Here is a 24,032-nt window from a genome sequence, read left to right as displayed (position 1 = left end):
TACGATGTTTAATTTAAAAAAGGAGAACCGTAATTAACCAGAGGCAAATGTTGACTTCTTCACTTGGTCTTTTTTTTTTTTTTTTTTTTTTCATTTTCCCTCACATCCCTTCCAGCGGACCATGGAGGTAGATATCGACTTTAGCATTCACTGATGAATATGGGGCATGACCTACACACAAGGGCCTTGACGGGACGCTGCTCCTGCATCGTTAGAATACAAATATTGCTGCTGTCATGATTATTGATGGAGGAAATGCGGCTGAATGTGAACATTTGAGTGTATGCAGTGAAGACCACCTTGAAAAGAGACTGTAAATCTTTGCGGTGTGTCTTTAGGCCCGGTCTACACACGACCAAAGCCCAGTGGAGGGGTCTGCGTCCTCCAGTGAGGATGCCGCCCTGGCCTCAGCCAGAGCGGGTGTTCGGGCAGATTGTGGCCGCCTGAGTGGCCCCGGAGATTGCAGAGTTGGGGCCACACTTTACCCTCATTGAGAGACCTTCAGTCTTTGCCCCTCGCTCACTTCTCGGAAAGGGTGTTCCCACTTCTCCTTTCCCTCTCTTAGGCTCCGCTCTGTTTCGAAGCCCCCGACGGTATAGGAGGCATGCCAAGCTGTACTGTCCACCTTCAACACAGTTATGGTGAAAATAAGCCACTCACTCTGGGAAGACAGTGCCCAGAAATTAATTATCACGCAGCAAATGAATACTACAGCCTTTTGTTATCGTGATAATGAAATCACTACCGCCTTCATACTGGATGAATCTGGCCACACCACTGTTGAAGTTTCGCTGAATAAACCGAGAAAAATATTGCAATGTACTCTCCAAGGAGATCCACTGTTTAATACACCCTCTATTTTTTGTTGAATAAGCGAGGGGAGTATGTAGAGATATACAAGCAGTGGACTTTCCTCTGCAACCAAAGATGGATGAGGGGCCCTTTTTCTTTCTTCTCTTACCTATTATTTAGTCTTCCACTGAAGTAGTAAATCTATATTTTGGAGAAGAGAACTGCCAAGAGTTTAAAGAAATATGTTAATAGGCTGTCGTGACAGAGGCCCTGACACAGGCCGGATGCCTGGCTGTGGCACTTTATTTGACATGCTTCATGCGTTGGTGCTTAGTTTAGATACCGAAGCAAACTGGCCTATAAGATACTGTGCTGTAAATATAAACCTTTATGAACCTCTTGGGATCGTCCTTCTAAAACGTGAATTAAGATATTCCATGATTCAAGCCCATAAACGAAAAAGTAGCCATCACCCTGAGTAGTAATTTGCTTTCTCAGACCTTAGAATATAAATTGCCTTTGGCCCGTGCTCGCTGAATTCTGAGTCTGTGTGCACGATGGTAACTGATGAACTTTTTGGAAATACTTTTCAAAAGGAGTCCAAGCCTTTTCAGGCTATACAGGTCATCTGAAATACACCTCTTTTGCTTAGGGGTATTTTTTTTTTCTTGTTTAAAGAGCCACCGTATTTTACCGCTGAGCCCGAGCGTCGGATTTTAGTGGACGTGGAAGAAACCGTGGACATCGTCTGTCGAGCAATGGGTGAGTGTGGGGAGGCTGCTCCCCACGCAGCCGTGACGCGGAGGGGCATTTTCCAGGGCGGGATCCTCATCGTTATGGGGACACACGTTGACAGTGACGTCAGTCACAGGGCCTCTGGAACAGAGCAGACCTCTGTTACTGGGCACGTGACCTTGAGGCAGGGTTTTGGCCTTGCTGAGCCTTTGCTTCCTCCTCTGCAGAGCAGAGACAGTACCTGTCACCCGCAGGAACGACAGGGAGGCCTTAACCCCATCCGTCCCCACAGAGACAGAGAGTCTTGTCTTCCAGTGCTCTGATTCCACCAGTGTGCCCCCCAAGACTTGGGGCAAGAACTTCTTTCTTGTCCGTGGGGTGATTGAGGCTCACGCCTATGTGTTCTCCTTAGTAAGAGAGATGGTTTTAAATTCTTTGCACAGGAAATTCTTCCCTTTTTTTTTTTTTTTTTTTTTTGCCTTTCCAGTTTTGGGTTGACTTTTTCTTTGTTATTCCAGTAATTTCCCCCCTCGTCCCCATGCCTTGATTACGAGCTATCCATAGTCTCCGTTGCCTGTCAGGCAGCACAAATAATTATACTAAAACCCATAACTGAGACAAGCTTTTTAAAGGCAATTTCATTAACAATAGCTATGCTAGTGCTCTGGAAACTGTCAGTGAAAAAGGACATTTTTTTAATGTTTAAACCTGTCCATCTTACGGCTGGGTATTTTATTCTAAGAGCTCGGAGAGTAAGGATTGCTCATGATTTTGTAAATCTTCAAAACAGCTTCATAAAAGAGGTACTATTATCTCAGAGTACACATTTGAAAACAAGACCTTAGAAAGCGAGGGTAAGTAACGTGCTCAAGGCACAGAGCCAGGGGGATGAAATGAGCTACTTATAAAATCATGGCCTAGCATCTCTCATGCAGGAGCATCTCATTAAATACTGGACCACCTGCCGGGGGTCACGTGGCAGTGGAGGCAGGATCCAAACCCAAACCCATCAGCTACCAAAGCCAGGGCTTTGGCCAGGGCGCCTGGCTTCTCCCGGAGAGCTGAGGTCCTGGGACCCAGAGCACATGTCCACCAGTCCCCAGGTCCGGGCATGTCGTTCTTCGTTTCTGAAAAGTAGTGGTGTCCTGTGAACAGCCCTGATGGTTCCTGTAGTGATCAGTGTCTGCCGTGGGCACCTCTACCCACCGTGCTTCGGCCCAGAGGGCGTTGGCTGAGGGGCTTGGTTCTCAGCCCCTGGTCAGCTCACAGCAGCCCTGCTGACAGACCTGCCCTGCTCGCGCCCTCCTCTGGTCTGGCTCTGCCCAGGCCTCCTGGGGAGGGGCAGAGGAGAGTGATGTGAGCGACATGGGAAGCTCTCCCTAGCCATGGGTTGTATTGTTCTCTCTTTTTTTATTTCTTTTTCATTTTATTTATTTATTTTGAGAGAGAATGCACACAAGTAGGGGAGGAGCAGAGAGAGAGGGGGAGAGAGAGAGAATCCCAAGCAGGCTCCATGCTGCCATCACAGAGCCCAACGTGGGGCTCCATCCCATGAACCACGAGATCATGACCTCAGCTGAAATCAAGAGTCGGATGCTCAACCGACTGAGCGCCCCTGTTCTCTTTTTTCGCATAAACCTATCTTTTTGAGGTCCACGATGGTCTGAAAGTGAAGCTATGCAGTATTTAGGGTGCTCAGATTTTAGAAGGCAGTGTCTGCAATCCTGCAGGGGATAAGATTTCCTTTTATGCCACCAAATTGCCCTAAAATAGAAAGGCACTGAGTTCCCCATATCCTAACAATTATTTTTCGATAAATGACAAGCTCTTCCCTTGACAAGAGAATGCTTTTTTTGCATGATTTCTGCAGGGTGAACTGCTTGATACCATACAGACTTGTAAATATGTATCGAACAGGCCTTTCAACGCTGCCATCGTATAATTTACTGCTTTCTTTTAATTTTGACAATGAAACGATAGCAGCATGCGAAGTGGTTATTCTTCATGAAAGCTACATCGTGTAATTGCTATTATGAGATTTTACATGAATTGGTTATGCTTTTACCTTGAAATGGATTTTTTTTAATTTCCTGATTTAATGAAAAGTGACAGGAAACATAATTAAGGCAAAGAACAGAATCTGAAAATACATTACCTTGAAATATTTCGCAACGTTAACTTTATTTATTAAAGAAGACATCTTACACCTACATAGCATCTGAAATCAAGTGATTTTGGTGTGCTTTTCACCATGAATCACTGCTGACACGTGCTTTACTTAAATTAATTTCATGCGTAGAGAAACTGAGGTACGGAAGCAGCCTGAACATCTCTGCGCATTTCCCACGGGCCCACGGCAAGCATACGTGTGCCCACCACGGTTCGGGATGCCGTGGTCTGGTGCCGTGGTGGAGTTTCTGTGCACAGCCTGTCGCGTCTTCCCAGCTTACCCGTGTTGGGCGGCTTGGGAGGGCCAGGGAGCGGTGGCCACCACCGTCAGTCACCCAAGCCTCCCAGGGCAGCTGCCCAGGGAAGGAACGTGGCCTCTGCCCAGTCACGGCTTGTCCCGTGCAGTGAGGCGCCGGGGGAGGGGGGGTGCTAAAGGGGGGGCGCAGTGTGCACACCCTCATCGCCTGGGCTCCGTGTGCTGAGCAGAGCCACGTGGGGGGTGAGCGGCAGGGGGCTTCATGCTCTCGGCCAAGGACAGTCCCTTCGTGTACAACAAGGGCTCTGCCCCTGTGAGCTTGTCCTTTGTCCTCCTTGTAGACCCTGCCCAAACCCAACGGCACCCTCCGTCAGACGGGCCGGCCAGATGGCGCGGAGCTCCAGTCCCTCTGACCGAGGCCTGGGTTGTCTCCGTCACATCGCCAGGGTGAGGAAGGGACGCTCAGCCTCAGACTGACCCTCCCGTCCTCCCGGTCAGTGTTGGCCCTGCCCCAGCTGCCATTAGCTCCCAGGGGCAAGGATGGTGCCGTCCTGGCCCCTTCTTGCCACCTGCTGGACTCACATGCGTCTCAGGGGCCAAGCGACTTCTCCCCCGTGCGCGGTCGAACACCAGTTGCACCTGAGGCGCCAGGCACTGACCTCAGCCATCGCCCCTCCACCACGGCAGGCCTCCGCTCCCATCAGGGTGACGCCCAGCTCCCTAGGCGGGGGAGGGGTGAAGACACGGGGCACGTTTTTGGCCGTTGGCTGTAGTAATAGTCACTCTAGCTCCTGTGCACCCACCACCTGCCGGGCACGAAGAGATGCGTGTGTACTGACGCCATCCGTCTTCGCAGCAACATTCGGAGTTTGCAAGGGCCACTTCCTTCCCAAGTGCGTCTCCGGCCCCCGTGACCCTACCCCCAGCCTCGAGGGGCAGCGTCAGCCCTGCGGAGCGACAGGGGCCTTTCTCCCCATCCCTTTCTGTCCGGAGGGCAGTCACAGCTGGGATCCCTTCCCCTCCCGACCAGAGCACAAACCTGCACAGGCTCCGGGAGTCCAGAACCATCTGCAGCCCAGCGTCAGGAGTTCATTCCCACTCCTTGTGGTGCCCCTCTGTGTCCGCGTCTTCATAGAGATGAGAAAAATAACACCATACGAGTTGGACGGAGGGGCTAAGAGATGAAAAAATGCCTACCAGCCTATCGCCGTGCAGCCTTTGAGACATTTTTGCCTCAGTCCCCGTGTATAGTGCTTGGAATTTAATTTTTTCAAATGCCTACTTCTTTCTACTCCTACACAGGGGTCCCTCTGCCCACTCTCCAGTGGTACAAGGATGCCGTCTCCATCGGCAAGCTCCACAATCCTCGATACAAAATGCTTGCGAGCGGAGGCCTGCGCATCCAGCATCTGCGTCCAGAGGACTCCGGAATCTTCCAGTGCTTTGCCAGTAACGAAGGAGGGGAGATCCAGACCCACACGTACCTGGACGTCACCAGTGAGTACTGCCCGTCGGGAAAGACAGGCCATCCGGGCTGGGCCCTCAGGCCAGGGCTTCCCGACTTTTGGCTGAGTGACATACTCGGAAAGTGGTAGCGTCTGTTCAGGTCAGCGGGCAGGGTGCAGTGGCCACGGCAGGGGCCCCGTCTCAGGCGGAGAGCAGCCCATGTGCTAAGCCCCTCGGCAGCCCCAGCAGGTACACCCTGCCCCCACGTCCTGGTGCCCAACCTGCTCTTGCACAAACCTTGATTTTCCGGCACTCAAGCCATCTTCTCCACTGAGAAGTAGAAAAGAAAAATCTGCATTTTTCTGGACAGAACTGGAAGAACTATTCAGTGAATAGCTCATTCCTAATCTTTTTCTTTTGATCTCTTTCCCATTTTTTATATCCATTTTCTATTTTAGTTTTATTGAACAATTATAGTTCTTCTGTAAGTTTCTTTTATTATCCCATTAACAGAAATACTTTGGCACTCTGTCTTTGAAAAATAAAATAAAGGTAAAGGCTTTTACTGTATCTGTGGGTTTTCTTTTTCATCTCCACAGCTGTAATATTGTTCTTCTAAAATGAAGTGGAATTTAGTGATGATGGGATTATACCTTTCATGTTTGCCCTTTTGGAGGCAAAATGCTGATATCCTCAGGTGTGAGAGCCATTGGAGAAAGCAAGTCGTGTCAGTATGCAGATGGCTCCTGTCTGCCAGAACGAATGAATTTAAGGAATCGTGTGTCTGTTTTGATACGTTAGGGACCACTTCCTTGAATCTTGCCCAGGGGTCAAGTTTATCCTCTGGTTTGGACGACTGTAACAGTAGAAATAACAGTGGGTACTTCAGCCAGAAGCTGAGTTTTGATCAGTTAGGATTATTTAAAGCACATCTTAAAAGCGCCAGCCGGGAGCTTGTGGGGCTTTTCTTTTTCTTTTTTTTAACCTGCATTTTAATTTCAGTGTCGTTAACATACAGTGTTGTGTCAGTTTCGGGTATATGGTTACATCGACTCCACGATGCTGTTCCACCCTCCGTGCTCATCACGATGAGTGTGCTCGTCATCCGTCACCTGTTTCCCCCATCCTCCGCCCCCCTCCCCTCCGCCAACCACCGGTTTGTTCTCTGTACTTAAGAGTCTGTTTTGAATCGGTGTTTTCGTGTTCTTGGGGTAGATTCCCAGGAGTAGGATGACTGGATCATAGGGTAGCTCTCTTTTTAACTTTTTGAGGAACCTCCACACTGTTTGCCACAGTGGCTGCACCATTTGCATTCCCACCAGCAGTGCGAGAAGGTTCCTTTTTCTCCACATCCTTGCCAGCACTTGTTTCTTGTGTTGTTGATTTTAGCCGTTGTGACAGGTGGGAGGTGATGCCTCGTTGTAGTTTTGTTTTGCATTTCCCTGATGATCGGTGACGTTGAGCATCTTTTCATGTGTCTGTTGGCCATCTGGATGTCTTTGGAGAAACGTCTGTTCGTGTCTTCTGCCCGTGTTTTTAATTGGATTATTTGTTTAATTTAATTTAATTGGATTATCTGGTTTTTTGGTGTTGAGGTGTAGAAGTTCGTTACATATTTTGGATGCTAACCAAAATATCAGTTATGTCATTTGCAAATATCTTCTCCCATCCAGTAGGTTGTCTTTTGGTTCTGTTGACTGGAGCAAACTTTTTCTGTAAAAAGCCAGATAGTATTTTCAGCTCGGAGGGACGTGGTCTCTGTCACAGCCACTGGCTTCTGCTGCAGTGGCGTGGGAGCGGCACAGACATTACTGAGCAAATGGACCTGGCTGTGTTTCAATAAAACTTTATTTATAGAAGCAGGCAACAGGCTGTCGTTGCCTACCTTTCTCTAGTGAGAGGCTTAGGACACATTCCTTAATTCTCAGCCTCAGTTTTATCACCAAAAGTGAACCATCTCAGCCCAGTTCACAAGGTTCCTCCAAGGATCAGATGGGAAATTTAGATGAAAAGTGCTACCAAACTGGTTGCCATGGCAGCTGGAGATTGAACAATAAGTACACGATAATGATACTGCTACATTCTCTGTTTTGTAAGTACACGGTTTTGCAAAATAGGCTTTTATTTCCAAATTAAAACCCTTTTAGTGAAAAGAAAATATAGTATGTAAAGCAATCAATATTTATTCGTTCATTTCACAAACATTTAATTTAGCATCTCTGTCAGGCACTCGGGTCTGTCAGGCTCGGGGACGGAGCTCTGAGGAAGACACGCGAGGTTCTCACCCTTCCAGGGCAGAGGTCATGAAGTGGGGAGACACGCAGGAGAGGAGGAGCTCGTCTAGCCAGGGATGAGGGCCGTGAGAGGAGACAACAGGCCAGGCCCATGGTGACCCGGGAGGCGCCTCTGAGGGCGCCCAGGGATCGTTCCCTGAGACGGTGCGGGAGCTGAGGCCCGAAGGTGCAAAATCTTGGGGGGTGTGCGCGTCATGGGGTGAGGGAGGGGACGCTGCAAGTGCCTTCGAGGAACAAGCTTGGGGATACAGGAGCCAGGGGTCATGGTAGGAGGTAGGCTGGAGGGGTCAAGGGCCAAGGCCCAGCGGGAAGCTTTCCAGGGCCTCCGGCAGGGAGTGGTGGGGTATCCTTCACAGCTCCCAAAGGGCACCCAAGGCTGGGTGTAGAGCGGCCAGCGCAGGGAGGAGCGGAAGGCTTGGGCCCAGGTAGGAGGCCGCTGCACTGTCCAGGTGGTGGCCCCACAGGTGCAAGGAAGCAGAGGGCTCTAGGCTACGCTTTGGGGACGGCTCCCATGGCACCTATGAGGTTCGTAGGGACTCCCGCCTGGGGGAAGGCGGGCCGGCAGCAGCATCCGCTTCTCCCGGGAACCCCAGCCCAGGCTCCTGTGGGGCCCTCCCAGGGTTTGGGACACACAGATCCCTGCTCTTCGGCGGTTTCCAGTTTAATCATTCTCCAAGTGGTACACAGTCAGGTGAGCCCTCGCTGAAGCCGGCCTGAGCCGCCCTGCCTGTCTCGGTCCGATTCCGGGCTCCTGAGAGCTGGAGACCCGTGCCGGCCCCCCAGGACAAGAAGGCCCCCCCAGCAGTTGGGCCCACAACACTTCCTGGAAATCCTTTACCGAAGGGCTTCAAATCTGATTATTTAGTGAAAGTGTCATCTTGTGGTTAATATTTAATGGTCAAAAATTAGCTTTTTCTATTTTTTAAAGAGTAACGAAGTCAAGCTTGTTAGATTTATCTAAATAAATGTCTTTCGTCTCATTACCGTTCTTCTGAAACAGCCCTTCCTGGGCCCCGGCACTTTGCCACCACGTGTCCGTTCCATCACGGACTGGGTTTCTCTCTGGGTTGTAAACACAGATCGGCAGCTCCTGAGGGACAAGTAACTGAAGGTTATAGTCACTGCTGAAAGGTTTTCATCTTTTGTCGCTGCAGTTCTGTGTGATTAGTCCTGTAAAAGTCCATACGGGCCACCCCCAGCAGGCGGGTCTGGGCTCGTCCGGGGGGCGCACCCTGAGAATGTCACTGTTCGCTCCCGCTTAGATGTCGCCCCGGCGTTCACACAGCTGCCAGTGGACACCACGGTCACCGACGGGATGACAGCCACTCTGAGGTGCGAGGTGTCCGGGGCGCCCAAGCCCGCCATCACGTGGAGGAGAGGTGGGTAGCCTGCGCGGCCCCCACAGCCTGGCCACCGTGGGAAAGGAGCCCCTGGGCCAAGGCTCGTGTTCTCAGCCCCCTACCCCCACCGCCTGCCTTCAGTCAGTAAGGATGAGTAGCCGTCTGCCGAGCACCTGCTGGGTGCGGGTGCCGGGTGGGTAAGAAGGACAGTCCCCTGTAAGCTTCACAGAGCTCACGTCTCGAAGAGCAAACAGACTTTTTTCAAAATGTGTGAATATCGCTGTGTTCTGCCTAAGCCCTTCATAGGCCACCTTAGGCGTGTGAGGGGCTGCCTGAAATATAGGTACTGGATCTGGAGAAGTGCTTCCAGGACTCAGTTTCTCCATTATAAGTGAAGGCAATATTCGAAATGAAGAATAATACCCTTGTTTCTTTAAGAAAGAAAGGTGCCTAGGATGCACGCCTGAAACTAACAGGATATGGACGCCATTTGTACCCGGTTTTACAAAAGGCAGAGAGGGACGCCTCAGTGGTTCAGTCACTTAAGCATCTCACTCTTGATTTCGGCTCAAGTCATGATCTCACCGTTTGCGGGATCGAGCCCCATGTTGGGCTCTGCGCTGACAGCATGGAGTCTGCTTGGGATTCTCTCTCCCTCTCTCTCTCTCCCCCTCCCCTGTGCATTCTCTCTCTCTCTCTCTCCCTCTCTCTCTCAAAATAAACACAAACATTTAAAAAAAAAAAAGCAGAGAAACCAAAGACTGGATTCTGCCAAGGCTCAAAGTCTGAAGCATTCATGGACAGCAAGACTCAGAAGGACCTTCCAAGATCCCTTCCCTGTGTGTAACTTAGCAGAGTGACGTCAAAGGCAGACACTTTACTAAAGTAGAAAAGCGGAGAGAGGGAAAGATGGTTCTAGCACAGGCTCATCTGACACGTAACCCTCTCCATTCTACCTGTTTTCAGTCCCCATGAGGAGGGGCATCACGTCATGGGCTTTCTCTGTGGTTCCCAGGCCCTTCCACACGAAGGCACACATGTCCCTCAGTGAACAGCACACACAATCCATTCTTAACAAATATATGCTGAATTGTGTGGGTTCACACAAATGAGCTGGTCACGCTAGGAGGGCCCTCCTCTGGGTGAACCACGTAGAGGCTTCTCACCTCTCCCAGCATGTGACTCCTGCACCCAGACCAGAGCTGTTAAACGTGCAGGTCAGTAAGCAAGAGGGGGTTCTTCTCTTTTATGTATACATTTTTTCTCCCAATTTAGAATGTATGATAGCTTTGTATAGAAAATCTGCAGATGTATACAGGTATAAAGAAAAGTCAGAGTCAGTCACCAAAGATAACAGTCGCATACATACATGGACGTAACTGGTTTAACCCATTTTCTCAGTATTGCACAATTAAGATTTTCTTGGTCTCGTCATCCTAAATAATGCGAAAGGAAACTGCTTTGGTTATTTTTGCACGTACGGTTTCCACCTTACTATGATTATTTCAAGTTATTTTCTTGGTTTTGGTGCTAACATTCCCGTTTCTATACTTTTCTTCAGGAAAACATATTTTGGCCAGTGGCTCTGTGCGCATTCCTAGGTTTATGCTTCTGGAATCCGGGGGTCTACAGATAACCCCCGTCTTCATCCAGGATGCTGGCAACTACACCTGCTATGCCACCAACACGGAGGGGTCCCTGAGCGCGTCTGCAGCACTGACTGTGTGGAGTAAGGACCACAGGCCGCGTGGAACCTTCTGTTCATCATGGCTTAATCATCATGTCAGCTGTGCTTAGGGGATGTCAATACGCCCTTGGACTCTCTAATTTAATCAAAAGATAATGATTATTTTTACAACTAATTTATAGAAATCTGTTGAGTAATTAATTTTTCAGTTTCTAAAAGAATAATTAGAAAATGTATTCAAAGATTTAATGGGACATTTCAGGAGAGATTAAAGATTGACTTTTTAAAGTCAGTGGAGTAGGAAATATTAGCCCAAACTAGCCCGAACAACAAAACTGATAGGTTGGTTAATTTTATAAGCATTGTGTAAGAATTAACAGTTAAGAGTCAAGAGATAACATTTTATAGAAAGTATTTTTTTTCTGTAGTATCATTATAACCAACTAAAACACTCTTAGTATATTAAACGTGAGTGTTTTTTATATCTTAGGAGTGAATTGAAAATTTTTGATTTCTCCAGCTTTTTTTCTTTATCTGTAACACAGCTTTCTGAACTGGAGAATGATTTGTTTTCCAGACATAAGGATTCATTACCAAGTATCTCTGCCCCACCTTTAACTTCACTTGCCGGTGTACTTTTTCATCTCTGCTTCATCCATAATCTATAGGACTAAAAAAAAAAAATCATTGTTCAAAAAAGCAAAAGATAGTGCTCACTGATCTTTGTAAAGCTTATCTCTATGAAGAGAGAAAAATTTAACTGGCATCAGTGACTCATTTGTTCAAACACCGTCCTTAAAGAGAACCTGAACTATCGTGCTTTATTTCATGTCCGTTTGGTTCTCTCTGGTACAGTTTGTGTCCACGTTGAGAAATGACCCCTTCTAATTTATTTAGGTGTTATAAAAACACCAGGACTTTTAAAGAGGCACGAATTCGAATTCCCCCAATATTCTCCGGTACCAAAAAAGAGGTCTTGTCCCATCTCGTGGTCCACTCCGTTGACCATTTCTGATTTGTCATGTGTCCCTAACATGTGAAGCTGACATTTAACAGCTTGTGAAGAATTATGTCTGTGTCTCTGTAGGTCACCCTCCAGAAAGTTCTGTAGATCTGCTAAGATTCAAAACCTCACAACACTAGAGTGATGGGTGTGGTCTCGGGGGGGCCTGCAGAGCACATCCCACCCTTTACCTACTCTGTTCTGTGCGGTTGCGGGGGATTCCGCCCTCCCCCTTCCGCAGACACCCAGTTTAAAGCTCAGGTCTTTCCGGGACACCGCGCTCCAGGCGGTCAGGCTGGGCCCCGACCTAGTCTTAGGACTCCCATGTTCTGGGCTCTGTTCCTTGGGGCCAGAGCAGGGTCCACCTCACAGGTGCACGGTGGGGGGGTTCACCGGCCACAGGGCTGTCGCCGGGCCTTTCTCGGCCAGCCACTGCACTTCTGAGCGCCATTCTCTAGTCCTGGAAGCTGGGAGTGGTGCTGTCGCAGACCCCACGAGGTTGTGTGAGCATTAAATAGAACAATACAAATGGAAGCACTTTGCAAAGTCATGACGTGCTGTGCAGACAGCAGAAATGACCAGAATGTTAATAATCTTGGGAAAGAACCACGGTTTTAACCTAAGACCGCAGAACCTAATGAACATTTGCATACGGTCTGCGTTCTCGTTGTCCTCAGGAGGGTTGAGAGGCTGGGGAGCGGCCCCAGAGGGGAGGGGAGGCCTGACTGCCCTGGCCGCGCTGTGGAGAGCCTTCTTCTAATTCCCTGAGTGCTTTCATTTACGTTCGTTTTGCCAAGATCAGAGAAAACTTGGAGGCTTTTATGTTAGGTGACCAATTCATTCCCCCCTGAGGGAGGAAAGTCTCAAGCATGTAATTCTGTCTGAGTTGTGACTTGTGTTTTCCCAGATCGTACGTCCATCGTTAACCCTCCCGAGGACCGCGTGGTGATTAAGGGGACCACGGCCACTCTGCACTGCGGAGCCACTCATGACCCCCGGATCACTCTCCGGTCAGTTCAGTCACTCACAGCGTTTGGGGCTCATTCATGTTCTGGGAGCTTAGGAGATGAAGTTGAGATGCGAAGGGAGAATTTGGGCAACTTTGTTTTCAGCCACAGATCCCTGATTATGGCATCACGCGGTCTTGGGCTCCATCATTAATCACACAAATCCCATTTTCCACTCCAGCCTTATGTATTATTTACAGTGAGCTATGTTCCACTCCGTGGCTTCAGTACAGCTTTTCATGATTTTTCTGCCAAGGTTAATACACTATCTGTAAAACATACTTGTCAGGGGCTGATACTTAATGAGAGAAAAATCCGGACAGATCGAGTAGGATTTCAGCAGCGTTTATGCTGGGCTGTGTAAGACTTGAGAGGGGTTCCCTCTGCTCTAGGTTGGTTTCATGGTGAGATGGGGAGTAAGGCAGGCCTGTACCCAGAGGAAAGGCGGCCACGGTCACCTCATGCATGTAGAGGAAAATGTGCGTAAACACCGGAACTAGATACCTTGAAGCCTCACTGAAGGGATTGTAATGTCCCGTCTTTGTCCGAGTTCAGGCAGGAGGGTAATGATGAAACCTGTGCCCCTCTGGGGAAATGCAGGGCAGCAGACACAGGTGACTGGGTGGTGAGCTTCTTCCCAAAGAGCTGCCACCTTCAGAATAGTTTTTAATTTTTAGAACCAGCCCCGAAAATAAATCTAGAGAGAATGATACGGTCATCCTAGAATTTTCAGTCTGGCCTTAGCCCAGCCAGAAGGCACACATTTAGCCAAATGGATAGACTCAACATGCCTTCCTTCCTTCTTGAACACCTCACTGTGAGCAGAGGGAGGGGCCTGCTGCCACATACATTTTTTTTTTAATGTTTATTTTTGAGAGAGAGAGACAGAGCATGAGCGGGGAAGGGGCAGAGAGAGAGGGAGACACAGAATGGCAAGTAGGCTCTAGGCTCTGAGCCATTAGCACAGAGCTTGATGCGGGGCTCGAACCCATGAACCGTGAGATCATAACCTGAACCAAAGTCAGACGCTTAATGGACTGAGCCACCCAGGCGCCCCTGCCACACACGTTATTAACTGGATTCAGAGACTGAGCTGTTTGCTTACTCTTCTTGAGCAGACGTTTGGCAGATCGTGAGTTTCTGTACTTTCACCTGGCTCTCTCGAGTTCCCGAGAGCTCAAAAACCAAGTTTGGTTTAGTTGCAAGAATGCCAAAAGGAAAACCCCCCAACAAAAACTAACGGGCCAAAGATTACCGAGAGAGTCCATGGAGGCCGTCTTAAAGATGTTGCCTGGAAAAGAGCACATTCATTTCTAAATGGTTTGGGAGTAGGATTCCAGAGGAGGGAGAAGGACAAGCTGGTTTTCTGCAACTGTAAGAGCTCACCCAGAATCCCTCTGGACCTTTGCAGTTTTCCCGTAGCTTTTTATGTGTGAGTAAACAGAATTGGAGCCTCCTTCCGGAGGGGTTTTAGATGGCTCACTCTTGGGGCACTGCTCGTCCCAGGGTTCCTCTGCCCTGAGAGCACCGCCCCTAAGGGATGATCTCAGCTGAACGTCATACCCCAGAGCGAACGATTTATTCATTTCCTTCTTGGGGGACTACGTCTGTTCTGTCTCAGGGTAACTTCAGATAAGCAGTTTATTAATGTCTATGCTCTGTGCATATTAAACCTTTAAAGAGCTGGGTACATTTTGCAAACCCGCGCACATTATTTTGGAAAGGAAAGCCAGTTATGTCCCGCTGTCCAGCAGTAAGTGGTGACTCCTGACCACTGACACCAAAGGCCGGCCAGGCTCTTAATTGATTCTACATTTGAAAAGAAAAATGTGCTAAAATTGTCATAACTAAAGAATTAAATGAGAAAGAGGTGCAGTTTTAAGAAAACAAGTTTATGGGGTGTGATCTTTTTCCAGGAGTTGGGTAATTCCACTCTGAGGAGTTCTGGGACGGTCATTGCCCCCTATCCAGGCAGCACCCCTGTCCTCCAGGAACATTCCTGGGCAAAGTGCGAGGTACAGTGTTAGTAAGTGACATGTGTGATCATGACACTGTACAGACTTCCCGTCTCGAAACCCAAAGGCCAGTTCGGTGTTCTCCGTGATCTTCACAGACCCATTTTTAACTTCAGCATCTGTTTTTGTCTCGTGGCCAAGATATTTGGTTGCTTTTCTTTATTCTTTCTTTTAGATATATTCACATGTCATGAAATTCACCCATCTAAAGAGCACACAGTTCAGTGACTTCTGGTTCATTCACAAGGCCGTCGGTCGCTCACGGCCCCGATCCTAACCCTCTGGCTTGATCCTAACTGGAGAGCTTTCCTAACTCACGACTCCCTGCTTGGCCCACAGCTACGTGTGGAAGAAGGACAATGCAATCATCACCCCATCTGGCAGTTCCAGGATCGTGGTGGAGAAGGACGGGTCCCTTGTCATTAGCCAGACGTGGTCGGGTGACATCGGAGACTACACCTGTGAAATCCTCTCGGAAGGGGGGAATGACTCCAGGACGGCCCGGCTGGAGGTGATGTGAGTGTTGCCGCCGTGGAGCGTTAACTACCTCCTGATTGCTTGCAGCGCTGTGGTCAGCCATCCCGAGTCCAAGTGACTATTTTTAGCACGTGTGATGCCACTTGGGTCCCCAAGCCAGCCGTCAGGGGCCATGGCCTCAAGCCTCACAGGCATACAGACTTACTTACGGGTTTTGTTGGAACCTGGAAATGAAAACATTCCACTCTTGGTTCAGATGGTTTGGTACTTGGTTTTCACCCTCCTATTATTACCTTATCTCCCCCGTTGGCACCATATCATCCATTTACCGCAGCGCCCGTAAGCAACAGCCCACTTTGCCACGTGACGCCCGCAGAACTCGGTGAGGAATGTCAGGCCAGCCCACTGAGGCCAGACCGTTCGGTGACAGCCAGGTATGTGGCGCACTGAGGTCAGCACCACCTGCCTGTCTGTGGTAAACAGCTGCTTTCCATGAAGTGTTTGGAAATCCTGGAAATGGCAAGCAGCTGATTGAGACCTCCTGGGCGTCCCGAGGGCCCAGGAGGGAAAACACTGCCTTCCTCCATCTCTGGGCCTCTTTATAAAGCTCCTCTCTGTTCCCCGGCAGGGGCTAAAGAGCCTGCTGACAAATTTCCTTTTCCTAATATGTAGTTATTTGTTCTGTTCTTTAAGAATGGTGCCTCCCAGACAGTCCCTGAGCACAGCCATACCAAAGTAAGATCTGCAAACAAAGCAGCAGGGCAGGGGCTCCAGGGGCGCAGGCCAGCAGCCCTGGCTAACGTGGGCCGTGCGAGGCCATTAGAAAAGGCCGTTTCAGAGGTTTTTCTTACTGGTGTCTGCCCACCTCAGTCCAGGAAGGAGTCTATAGACAGAAGCCACTCCCTGAACGTACAACATGAACAGTCTGCATACAGAGCCAAGCCTCCAGCCAAGGGGGTTCACGGGAGAAGGATACTTGCTAAGGGCTCAGCACATGGGCTCCTGGGTGTGTTGCACACACGTGTGAACACGTGAACAGATGGCAGCTGGCCTAGCTCTGTTTCTGGGATTCCATGGGTTAATGGTGTTTAGCAGCTGGTCCAGAAGAGCCTTGAATTGTGCCTCCAGTACCCGGAAAGGCCTGTTCTCCTGCCTAGTTGGCATCTGCAGGGCGACTCCTTGTTCTCGTTCATACGGTCGGTCACCTGCTGGGAGTGAAGGTCATCCCGGTTAGTCACCAGACAACAGGTGCCCCCAGCCCCCGGGTGGGCGGGATGTCTGTGGGGGTCAGGTGCTGTGGCCCTGCAGCTTTGTGAGTGTGCGTGAAGTGCCAGGTGTCCCCGCCCCACCCTTAGCCGCTGGACCTGCCAGCCCTGGGCCCTTTCTGCCCTCCTGGGCTCACCTGGTCCTCCACCCAGGGCCTCAGGCTGCTGCGGCCGTGTTTTCTGCCATCGCCGTCTGAAGGACCCCTGCCTCTTTTAGGGCTCAGCCACAGGGTCACCCCTGCGTGGGGACCCCAGGGTGCCTCACGGCTTCCCAGCATTTGCTTGGACCTTCTGTCATAGCACTGATCGCATGGGCTGCAAGTGCCCGTGTTCACTGGGCCTGTGCACCGGAAGAGCCTGTTTTCACGATGCTTTCACTGCTGAAGCAAAAACACCCGGATGGCAGGCCTTGCATTTTGAGTGGCTCACGATGCTTTGGGACACCACAGGGGCTCCGACGTCCGTGTCGGGTGGTCCACGCATGCATGAACGAATAAATGTGTGTAGGTTACCAGCCACCGGCGGGGCTCCTCCCGATTGGGCCCTCCCTCCGATGCTCACATGCCCGGGGCTTCTCCCTCCGAGCACACAGGCTCATGTTCCACTGCGGGGAGCCAGCCCGGCGCCCAAACCCCCTGTCGGATCTGGGCCTGTGTCCTTCCTCCTTCCATCATGTTGGGAATTGTTTTTTTTTTTAATTTTGACAATATTGGGAGTACACATCCGGCACATTCACACGATCCACTGTGCTATTCACATTTTTAAAGCTACCTATGAGAGCTCTTAGATCATCCGTCATTGGTAACAAATAAATGAGTGTTAGCATTTCATAAGGACTCTGTCAGCAGAAGCCAAAATTGCATGCTTCCAATGCAGGGCATGCTTTTTATTCTGCACTACCTCTATGGTCTACTGATTTACATATCTTCCCTTCTATTTGCTTATTTGATTTCCTCTGAGTAAAATACATTTTTCAGCAAATGTTGCCATATCTATAAAATAATAGGCTTTCTGTAATGGTAAGACACCTCATCTCTAAATATAGAAATATTTGCAGATTTGTGATTCAAACCAATTGAGGTACAGCGGGTTACAGAACTGATTTGGAAGACAGCGGTTCCTTATGAATTGTGAGTGTAATAAACACTCCACTCTTGCAAATCTGAATGAATTGAGGAAGTTGTAGGTTATAGCCTGGTCTGTCTTTAGATCCAGATAGGTCTTAACTGTACGACATCAGTAATGACAATAGTAATGATAATAGTCGTAACTCACGATTGAGGGGCATTTTGTGCTTCTCGGAGAACTTTCAAATCAAGCTCGGTAACATTTCTGTGATTTACTCTGATGACAAAAAAAAAAAAAAAAGAAGAGGAAAGAAAAAAAAATCTCATACTGCAGAAGTGACTGAGAGGTACTTACAGCTAAATAGTGTCCTTCAAAAGAGGCTGAAAGCCTGCTTCCCCTGCCTCCCCACTTGAGTTAAAAGCTACTTAGTTAAATATAGAAATTAGCAGCATCAGAAGTGGGCTTTTCAGAAGCAGACCATCCGTCAGTTTGCTCTCAGTGTGTGTGTGTTGCGTGTTCTAGCTCCATCCTCTGTGCCAGCCTGGTTGGACTCCTGGCCCGTCACGCCCAGGACAATGCCGGAGAAGTCGCGGTCCTGGCAGGGCTACAGGTACCTCTTGAGGTGCCCTCCACCAGCCGGGCCGGACTGGACCCCCTTCTCCAGCTCTTCCTGACTTGGGGCAGCTTAGCCCACTTCTCAGCCTTGGTTTTCTCAACTGCAAGATGGGCACGTTATCATTACCTTAGAAGGCCACTGTGAGGTTTGAACGAACCAGTGCTTATACCACCCTGGCCTGGAACCCAGCTCACCCAGTCATGGCTCCTGTTCCTTGCTCACTGTCCCACAAGAAGCACCATTGCTCCTTCACCAAAGCATCCTCCCACACCCGGGCTCAGGAAGCTTCTCTTCTATCCTGCTTTATTTTTGACCATGTTCCATGACCCTCGAACACACTAGGTATGTCTGTTTGCCGTTGAGCTCTCGATGCCTGGAATGGTGCCCGGTACATAAATGTCCAGTAAATGTCAGAGTGAGCCTCACCCCCCACCCTCACGAGGCTGAACTGGGCTTGCGTACTGGGGATCACAGAGGAGGAGTAATTTCTGAGGGGTCTGCCTTCATCGCCTCCCCGAGAGGAGAGGCTCCCACAAATCCACGTGGTCCCGGGTTGTGCCCTATAAATTAACCGTCCACAGGGCATCACGAAACGGCCAGTCCCCGACTGGTCGGTTGGTCATGCCTCTCCTACTGGTTAGCTAGTTCCTCTCGGGAAGGAGCTGGTTTGGGACGCCCCACATCCCAGAGCACCTTGCTGCGTCGAACACACCAGGGGAACTAGGCTCCTGGGCTTTATGGGTTGAGTGATTATTAATCATTTAAAGACCCAATTAGCTTTGCATCTTTCCTTCCGAGATCAGAGACCAATTCTTAGGAGTCTGGAGTACAGAGAAAACTTAATTTATGGAGCCGACCGCAAGACTTGGACCCTGAGGCAGGGAAGAGATTTCTCTTAGTAAAGCCAACCCTCACAAAGCCATCATAAGGAGTGAACAATTTAACACCATTTCTCGAGAGTTGCCAGGCCCCCCCGTCGTCTTCACCCTCAGAGTGAAGTCGTAGAAGCTGGGTTTGACCAGGTCATCATTTGTGCGTTAAAGGGGCCGTGCTTCCATATAGAAAAATACTTACCTGAGCCTCTGCTGCACAGCAGGCCGGCTACAGCCACAATTTTGCCAATTGCTTTCGGTCGTTCTCGAAGCTGTTTTCCCCAAACACACCTGGCTTAATCCCCTTTCCCTACGGTCCCCGTGTCTCATTGTTAGTGTCTGGTAGTCTTGTGGTGTAACTGGCTTGACAGGGGTTCCCCGCCACCCCCAAGTTCTCTTTAAATCACAAAGTGACTCGGCACCGGCCTCATTTCTATTGTTCGCAGATTTCTTTCATTTGTCACCCTGTCTGCAGATCCCTGTCTGTGAGTTGCTCTGCTGATCATTTATCTCCTTTCAAAGTTGGCAGAGAAACGCCAAGACACGGTCTATTTCTATTAGATCAGATTCTCTGAAATGGACTCAGAATATATTAAAGCCTCATTTATCGGTTATTGATGGTCAGGCAAGTATTGCGCAAAGCTTCATTTTCCCGATAACCAAAACTTACCATTTAAAGAAACCGTTTACGTCTTCAATGTATATTATAAAGTTCTTTGCATTGGGAAACAGGTAACATTGAACACAAGAGATATCACAGAGGGGATTTTCCTATAGGACAGAGGCTGGAACTAGGAAAGGGCTAAATTTCCTTCTGACTCTGAGCTCTGCAGTGTGTAAAACATCACGTTCAGCATTGGGCCACCATCTTGGATGTGACCATGAGCCCATGGAGAGGACTGCGGGGCAGCGGTGGACGAGGGCTCATTATTTCTTGATGATGAATCACATCATGTCTTTGGGCACCGCTGGGCTTTAGGTCCCTGTTCCTACACTAAATGTCGCAAAGCTACGTTGCCTTTACATTTCCAAGGTCTTCTCATTGTCGCCTCCGTCTCAGGCACCTGGCTGCCATTTTGCTGTTCAGGGTGCCTACTTCTAGAAGACCTTAGGGCCTTCTTGTAGGTGGCTTTTGATCAGCTGGGAAGAGGGAAATCACAAACCCCTCTTAGGAGAATCACATGCCAAGTGAGAATCAGCAAGCTCTGAGGGGCAGACAGAGGGACTGTGGTGAGAACCCTCCACAGAGAAGTTCTCAAGTTCCTCGCACAGGAAGTGGCTGTGAGTAGTAGTCAACCCTCCACCCCCCAGAACAGAAGCTATCTGGTCACCGGTCAGATCGGTCCTCTCTTGGCCTTCCTTTTAGGCTAAGAGAAGCATGATCTGACATCGAGTGCGAGAAGCCCCATATTTTCCCAGCTGTGGGAGAGCTGTACTTTCAGAATTTAGGATTCGATCCTGCACAGCCACTTAAGGCCCCCAGATGACGTGTGTGGGGACACGGGAGTTTCTCAGGGGCCACAGGCTGAACGAGAGCAGACTCTTCACAGCCTCGGGTCCACAATGGCCAGTCTTGTCCCCAGCCTGCCGTGTGCCCCCACCTCTCGCTCCCCGGATCTCCTCTTGGAGTCCGGATGTATATGTCGGCCATGGATGCTGGCTCCTTAACCTCTAGCCCAGCTTTTGTCTCCCAGTCTGTCCCCTCTCCTGACTGCCTCCTGTGTCTCTCAGACACTTTCCAGTGAGTCGCCCTTGGGGTCCCAGTTGTAGCCCTGGAAAGTCAGCGTTACACAGATAGCCCAGAAATTTTGAAAACGGGTGTCTCTTACTTGCCTTCCTCCGTGACTCAGTGCAAACCCTGTGTTCCCGCCGCTGCTCCAAACCTCCCCCTAGTCTTACCCGCGCCTTCAGCAGCCCCTTCCCCTTCCTGTCCTCCCTGCCCAAGGGAGCCTTCCCTCCTCCTCCGCTCACCCACACCCGTCCCAGCCACGCGACCCCCACCTCCTCCACAGATGGCCCTTCCTGCAGCCCCGCCCTGCATTCCGCCCACCGTTATTTCCAGAACCATCCCACGGCTCCTGACCTGCGATGCCTTGCCTCGTCTCAGCCTGTATACGGGCCTCGTGCTCCTCCTCAGCATCTCAGCTCTGGGAGAGCAGGACTGTAGGGACTGCCTCTCCCTCCGTGTCCCTACACTCCACATACGGCCCCAGGCTTGGGGAGTGTTCGTTTGTTAACCCATCCACTCCTGTATCGGTTGATCCATCCGTCTGCCCCACATTTTACTGCGTGCCCACTCTGTGCCAGCATTGGCGATGCCAAGGTCAAGGAGAAAAGGCAGAGAAGGGAGAAGAGAAATCTTCCTTCCCTGGAGAAGGGAGGCAGATCCATAATCCAGCAGGATGCAGTAGGGTTCCTGCTCCCGTAGGGCTTCAAGATGTTGCCTGAACTGAAAAATCTGTAGATTGCAGTGAGATAGAAGTGGTTGGTTCTGCTCAAGAATTAGTCGTGGGTGAGAGGGAAGCCGAGCCTCGGAGGCTGAGGTGGATTTTCTGATTGGCGCGACTCTCCCATCAACGGGACGTCCCGTGTGAGTACACGCAGGTCACGGGGTGGCTGGACTCGGGGAGCCACAAGGCCTGCGCTGTGGCTGGAAGCGTGACGCTCAGGAGGGCAGCCAGTGTGGGCTAGAGGCTGAGCTGTGTAGCAGGGAGTCGTCGCGGGTGCAGCGGGGAGCACGTGGCAGGACCCCGTACAGCGGCAGCAGGCAGGACGGGCGGGAGGACCGTGTGGCGCGGCCCTTGGGACAGCTTGTGTCGGGTGGGCTGAAGCTGGTCAGTGGCGACGAAGCAGACGGGTTGGCGTTACGGGCGTTTCTAAGGAGGGTAGGTAGGACGTGGTGACTACTTAGAGGCGCGTGTGTGTGAAGGGGGGACGGTGGTGGGAGTGGAGATTCTGCAGTGTAACCACCGACCCAAAGAAGGGCCCACACCCCAGTTTCGGTGAGGAGAGTGATCCGTGCCTGTCAACCCCCAGAGAGAATCCCTCTGCAGCGTGTCACTGGAAGTGCCTCCTGCCCGCTGTAAGATGCCGCCCAGGGCCTCCCGGGACCTCTTCTCCGTCCCCCCCCCCCCCCCCCCCCTCCGGCCCCCCCGGGGGGCTGCGTCTGCCTCCAGGGCCTCGGGGCCGCCCGCACGTCTCCTGACTTGGCCGTGAGTCGGTGGTGGGGGGGCCTCGGGCCCGTGTGGGGCAGCGTCCGCACGTGAACAACGGTCCCGGGCACCAACCCGCCCTGTCAGTCCTCTGAGTTAGTGCTGGTCACGTCAGCAAGCCTCCCGGCTTGGGCACGTCTTTGCAATGCGGTCCTGACACCGACTCCCCGGAGGTGAAGGGCACCGTGCGCCACCGCAGACACCAGCCGCAGCTCCGCGGCCCCCGGGCCACCTGTGGTTCTGGCCGACCTCCTAGCATTTGAAGCTTCCCGCCACCCCAGCAGGATGGATGATTCCCGAGAACAACCCACAGAACTCGGTTAAGTGCCTGATTTCGGTCTTATTATAGAGGATAAAATCCGGACCAGACGTACAAAGAGAAGCAAGGGCAGGGTCTGGGAGGGTCCCAAACACAAAGCTTCCACACGTGTCCGATTCCCGACCAGGAAGCTCAGCTGAGCTTGGTGTCCATAGTTTGGCTGGGGCGTCATTATCACTGGCTCGGGCCCCTGCTCCCGCCCCTCCATTTCCAGGAGATCAGAAGGTCTGGCTGATCTCACTGGCTCGACGCCCCAGCCCTCTAACCACACGGCTGGTCTCTCCAGCAGGCGAGCCCCCTCCTGGAACTCTGCAGGGCCCCCACCCCCGCCACGAGTGACGCTGTTGGCAAAACACAGGTGTGGCCTGACGGGCCCACCATGAACAGCTAAGGCAGCCCCTCAGGAAATTCCAAGGGCACCCCAGTGCCCCTTAGAAGTTCCACCCCTGGGAGCTGGGGCAAAGACCAGACCGATTCTTTATGATACCACGGTCTTATTTGGAATACTTACCCAAGTTTATCTCAATTTGTTTTCAGGTTGGGACGATTTCAACAACTGTGGTTTGGTTTGAGAACAACCCAATTCCAGTAGGAAAATGGGGCACAGGGAAAGGAGAAATATTTTTTCCTGGCATGTCCTTCATAGGCGTCTTCACTGGGAATTTAAGGAAGAATCAGTTACTGGAGAGCTCAACAGAAATAAAAGCTCCCTTTCTGATTTAAAACCCAATCCACAACTAAAGAGAAAACAAGCCAACATTTCAGGCTCAAGTTGATTCTTTATTGTACTAATTTAAAGTCTCCGTCTACACTGGAAATATTAATTTGTTTATTAACGGTGTGCCTGGGTAGAGAGAGCTGTGTTTCTTAGGTAGCTGCACACACATAACAGCTTAATAAATTTCAAAGTGTAATGAGTACGCTTTTTAAATTAAAAATATCAAGTATAATTATGGCTCTTTGTGCTGACCTATGTGGGTCAGCAGTAATTGATGTCTCAAGAGAGACCATAGACTAGCTAGTGGGTGAAACGGGTCCACATGGCACCCCTCTCCCAGTACCACCTGAGGACGTTTATAGAGAAAGCTGTTCCCGACGGCCACGAAACAGGGTGCTGCTCCCAGATTTGTGAGACATGAAGGGTAAGCACCAGACTAGGGCTGCTTAGGATGGTGTGATTGCAGGGGCGCCTGGGCGGCTCCGTCAGTTAAGCATCCGGCTCTCGATTTTGGCTCAGGTCATGGTCTCATTGTTCGTGAGTTCGATCCCCACCTTGGGCTCTGTGCTGCCGGCATGGAGACTGCTTGGGATTCTCTCTCCCAGTCTCTCTCTGCCCCTCCTGCACTTATTCTCTTGAAGGAAGGAAGGAAGGAAGGAAGGAAGGAAGGAAGGAAGGAAGGAAGGAAGGAAAAGAAAGAAAGGGATTGTATGGTTGCAGACTGAGGAGAAACCATACAAT

The 24,032-nt window shown here is 50.5% G+C and overlaps 1 protein-coding gene across 1 annotated transcript in view; it reads left to right on the top strand.

Annotated features, from left to right (window-relative positions):
- SDK1 (sidekick cell adhesion molecule 1) overlaps positions 1 to 24,032 on the top strand; it is a 526,124-nt gene that overhangs the window by 296,171 nt on the left and 205,921 nt on the right. The window contains 6 exon segments of the mRNA XM_049639338.1: positions 1,471 to 1,554; positions 5,255 to 5,449; positions 8,955 to 9,071; positions 10,594 to 10,761; positions 12,630 to 12,732; positions 15,084 to 15,260. Of these exon segments, the coding sequence (XP_049495295.1) occupies positions 1,471 to 1,554; positions 5,255 to 5,449; positions 8,955 to 9,071; positions 10,594 to 10,761; positions 12,630 to 12,732; positions 15,084 to 15,260 (844 nt within the window).

The sequence above is a fragment of the Panthera uncia genome, chromosome E3, assembly GCF_023721935.1.
Source record: "Panthera uncia isolate 11264 chromosome E3, Puncia_PCG_1.0, whole genome shotgun sequence".
NCBI classification, from domain to species: Eukaryota; Metazoa; Chordata; class Mammalia; order Carnivora; family Felidae; genus Panthera; species Panthera uncia.
Note: the sequence above shows the minus strand (reverse complement) of the source record. Positions and strands in the feature narration are given on the sequence as shown.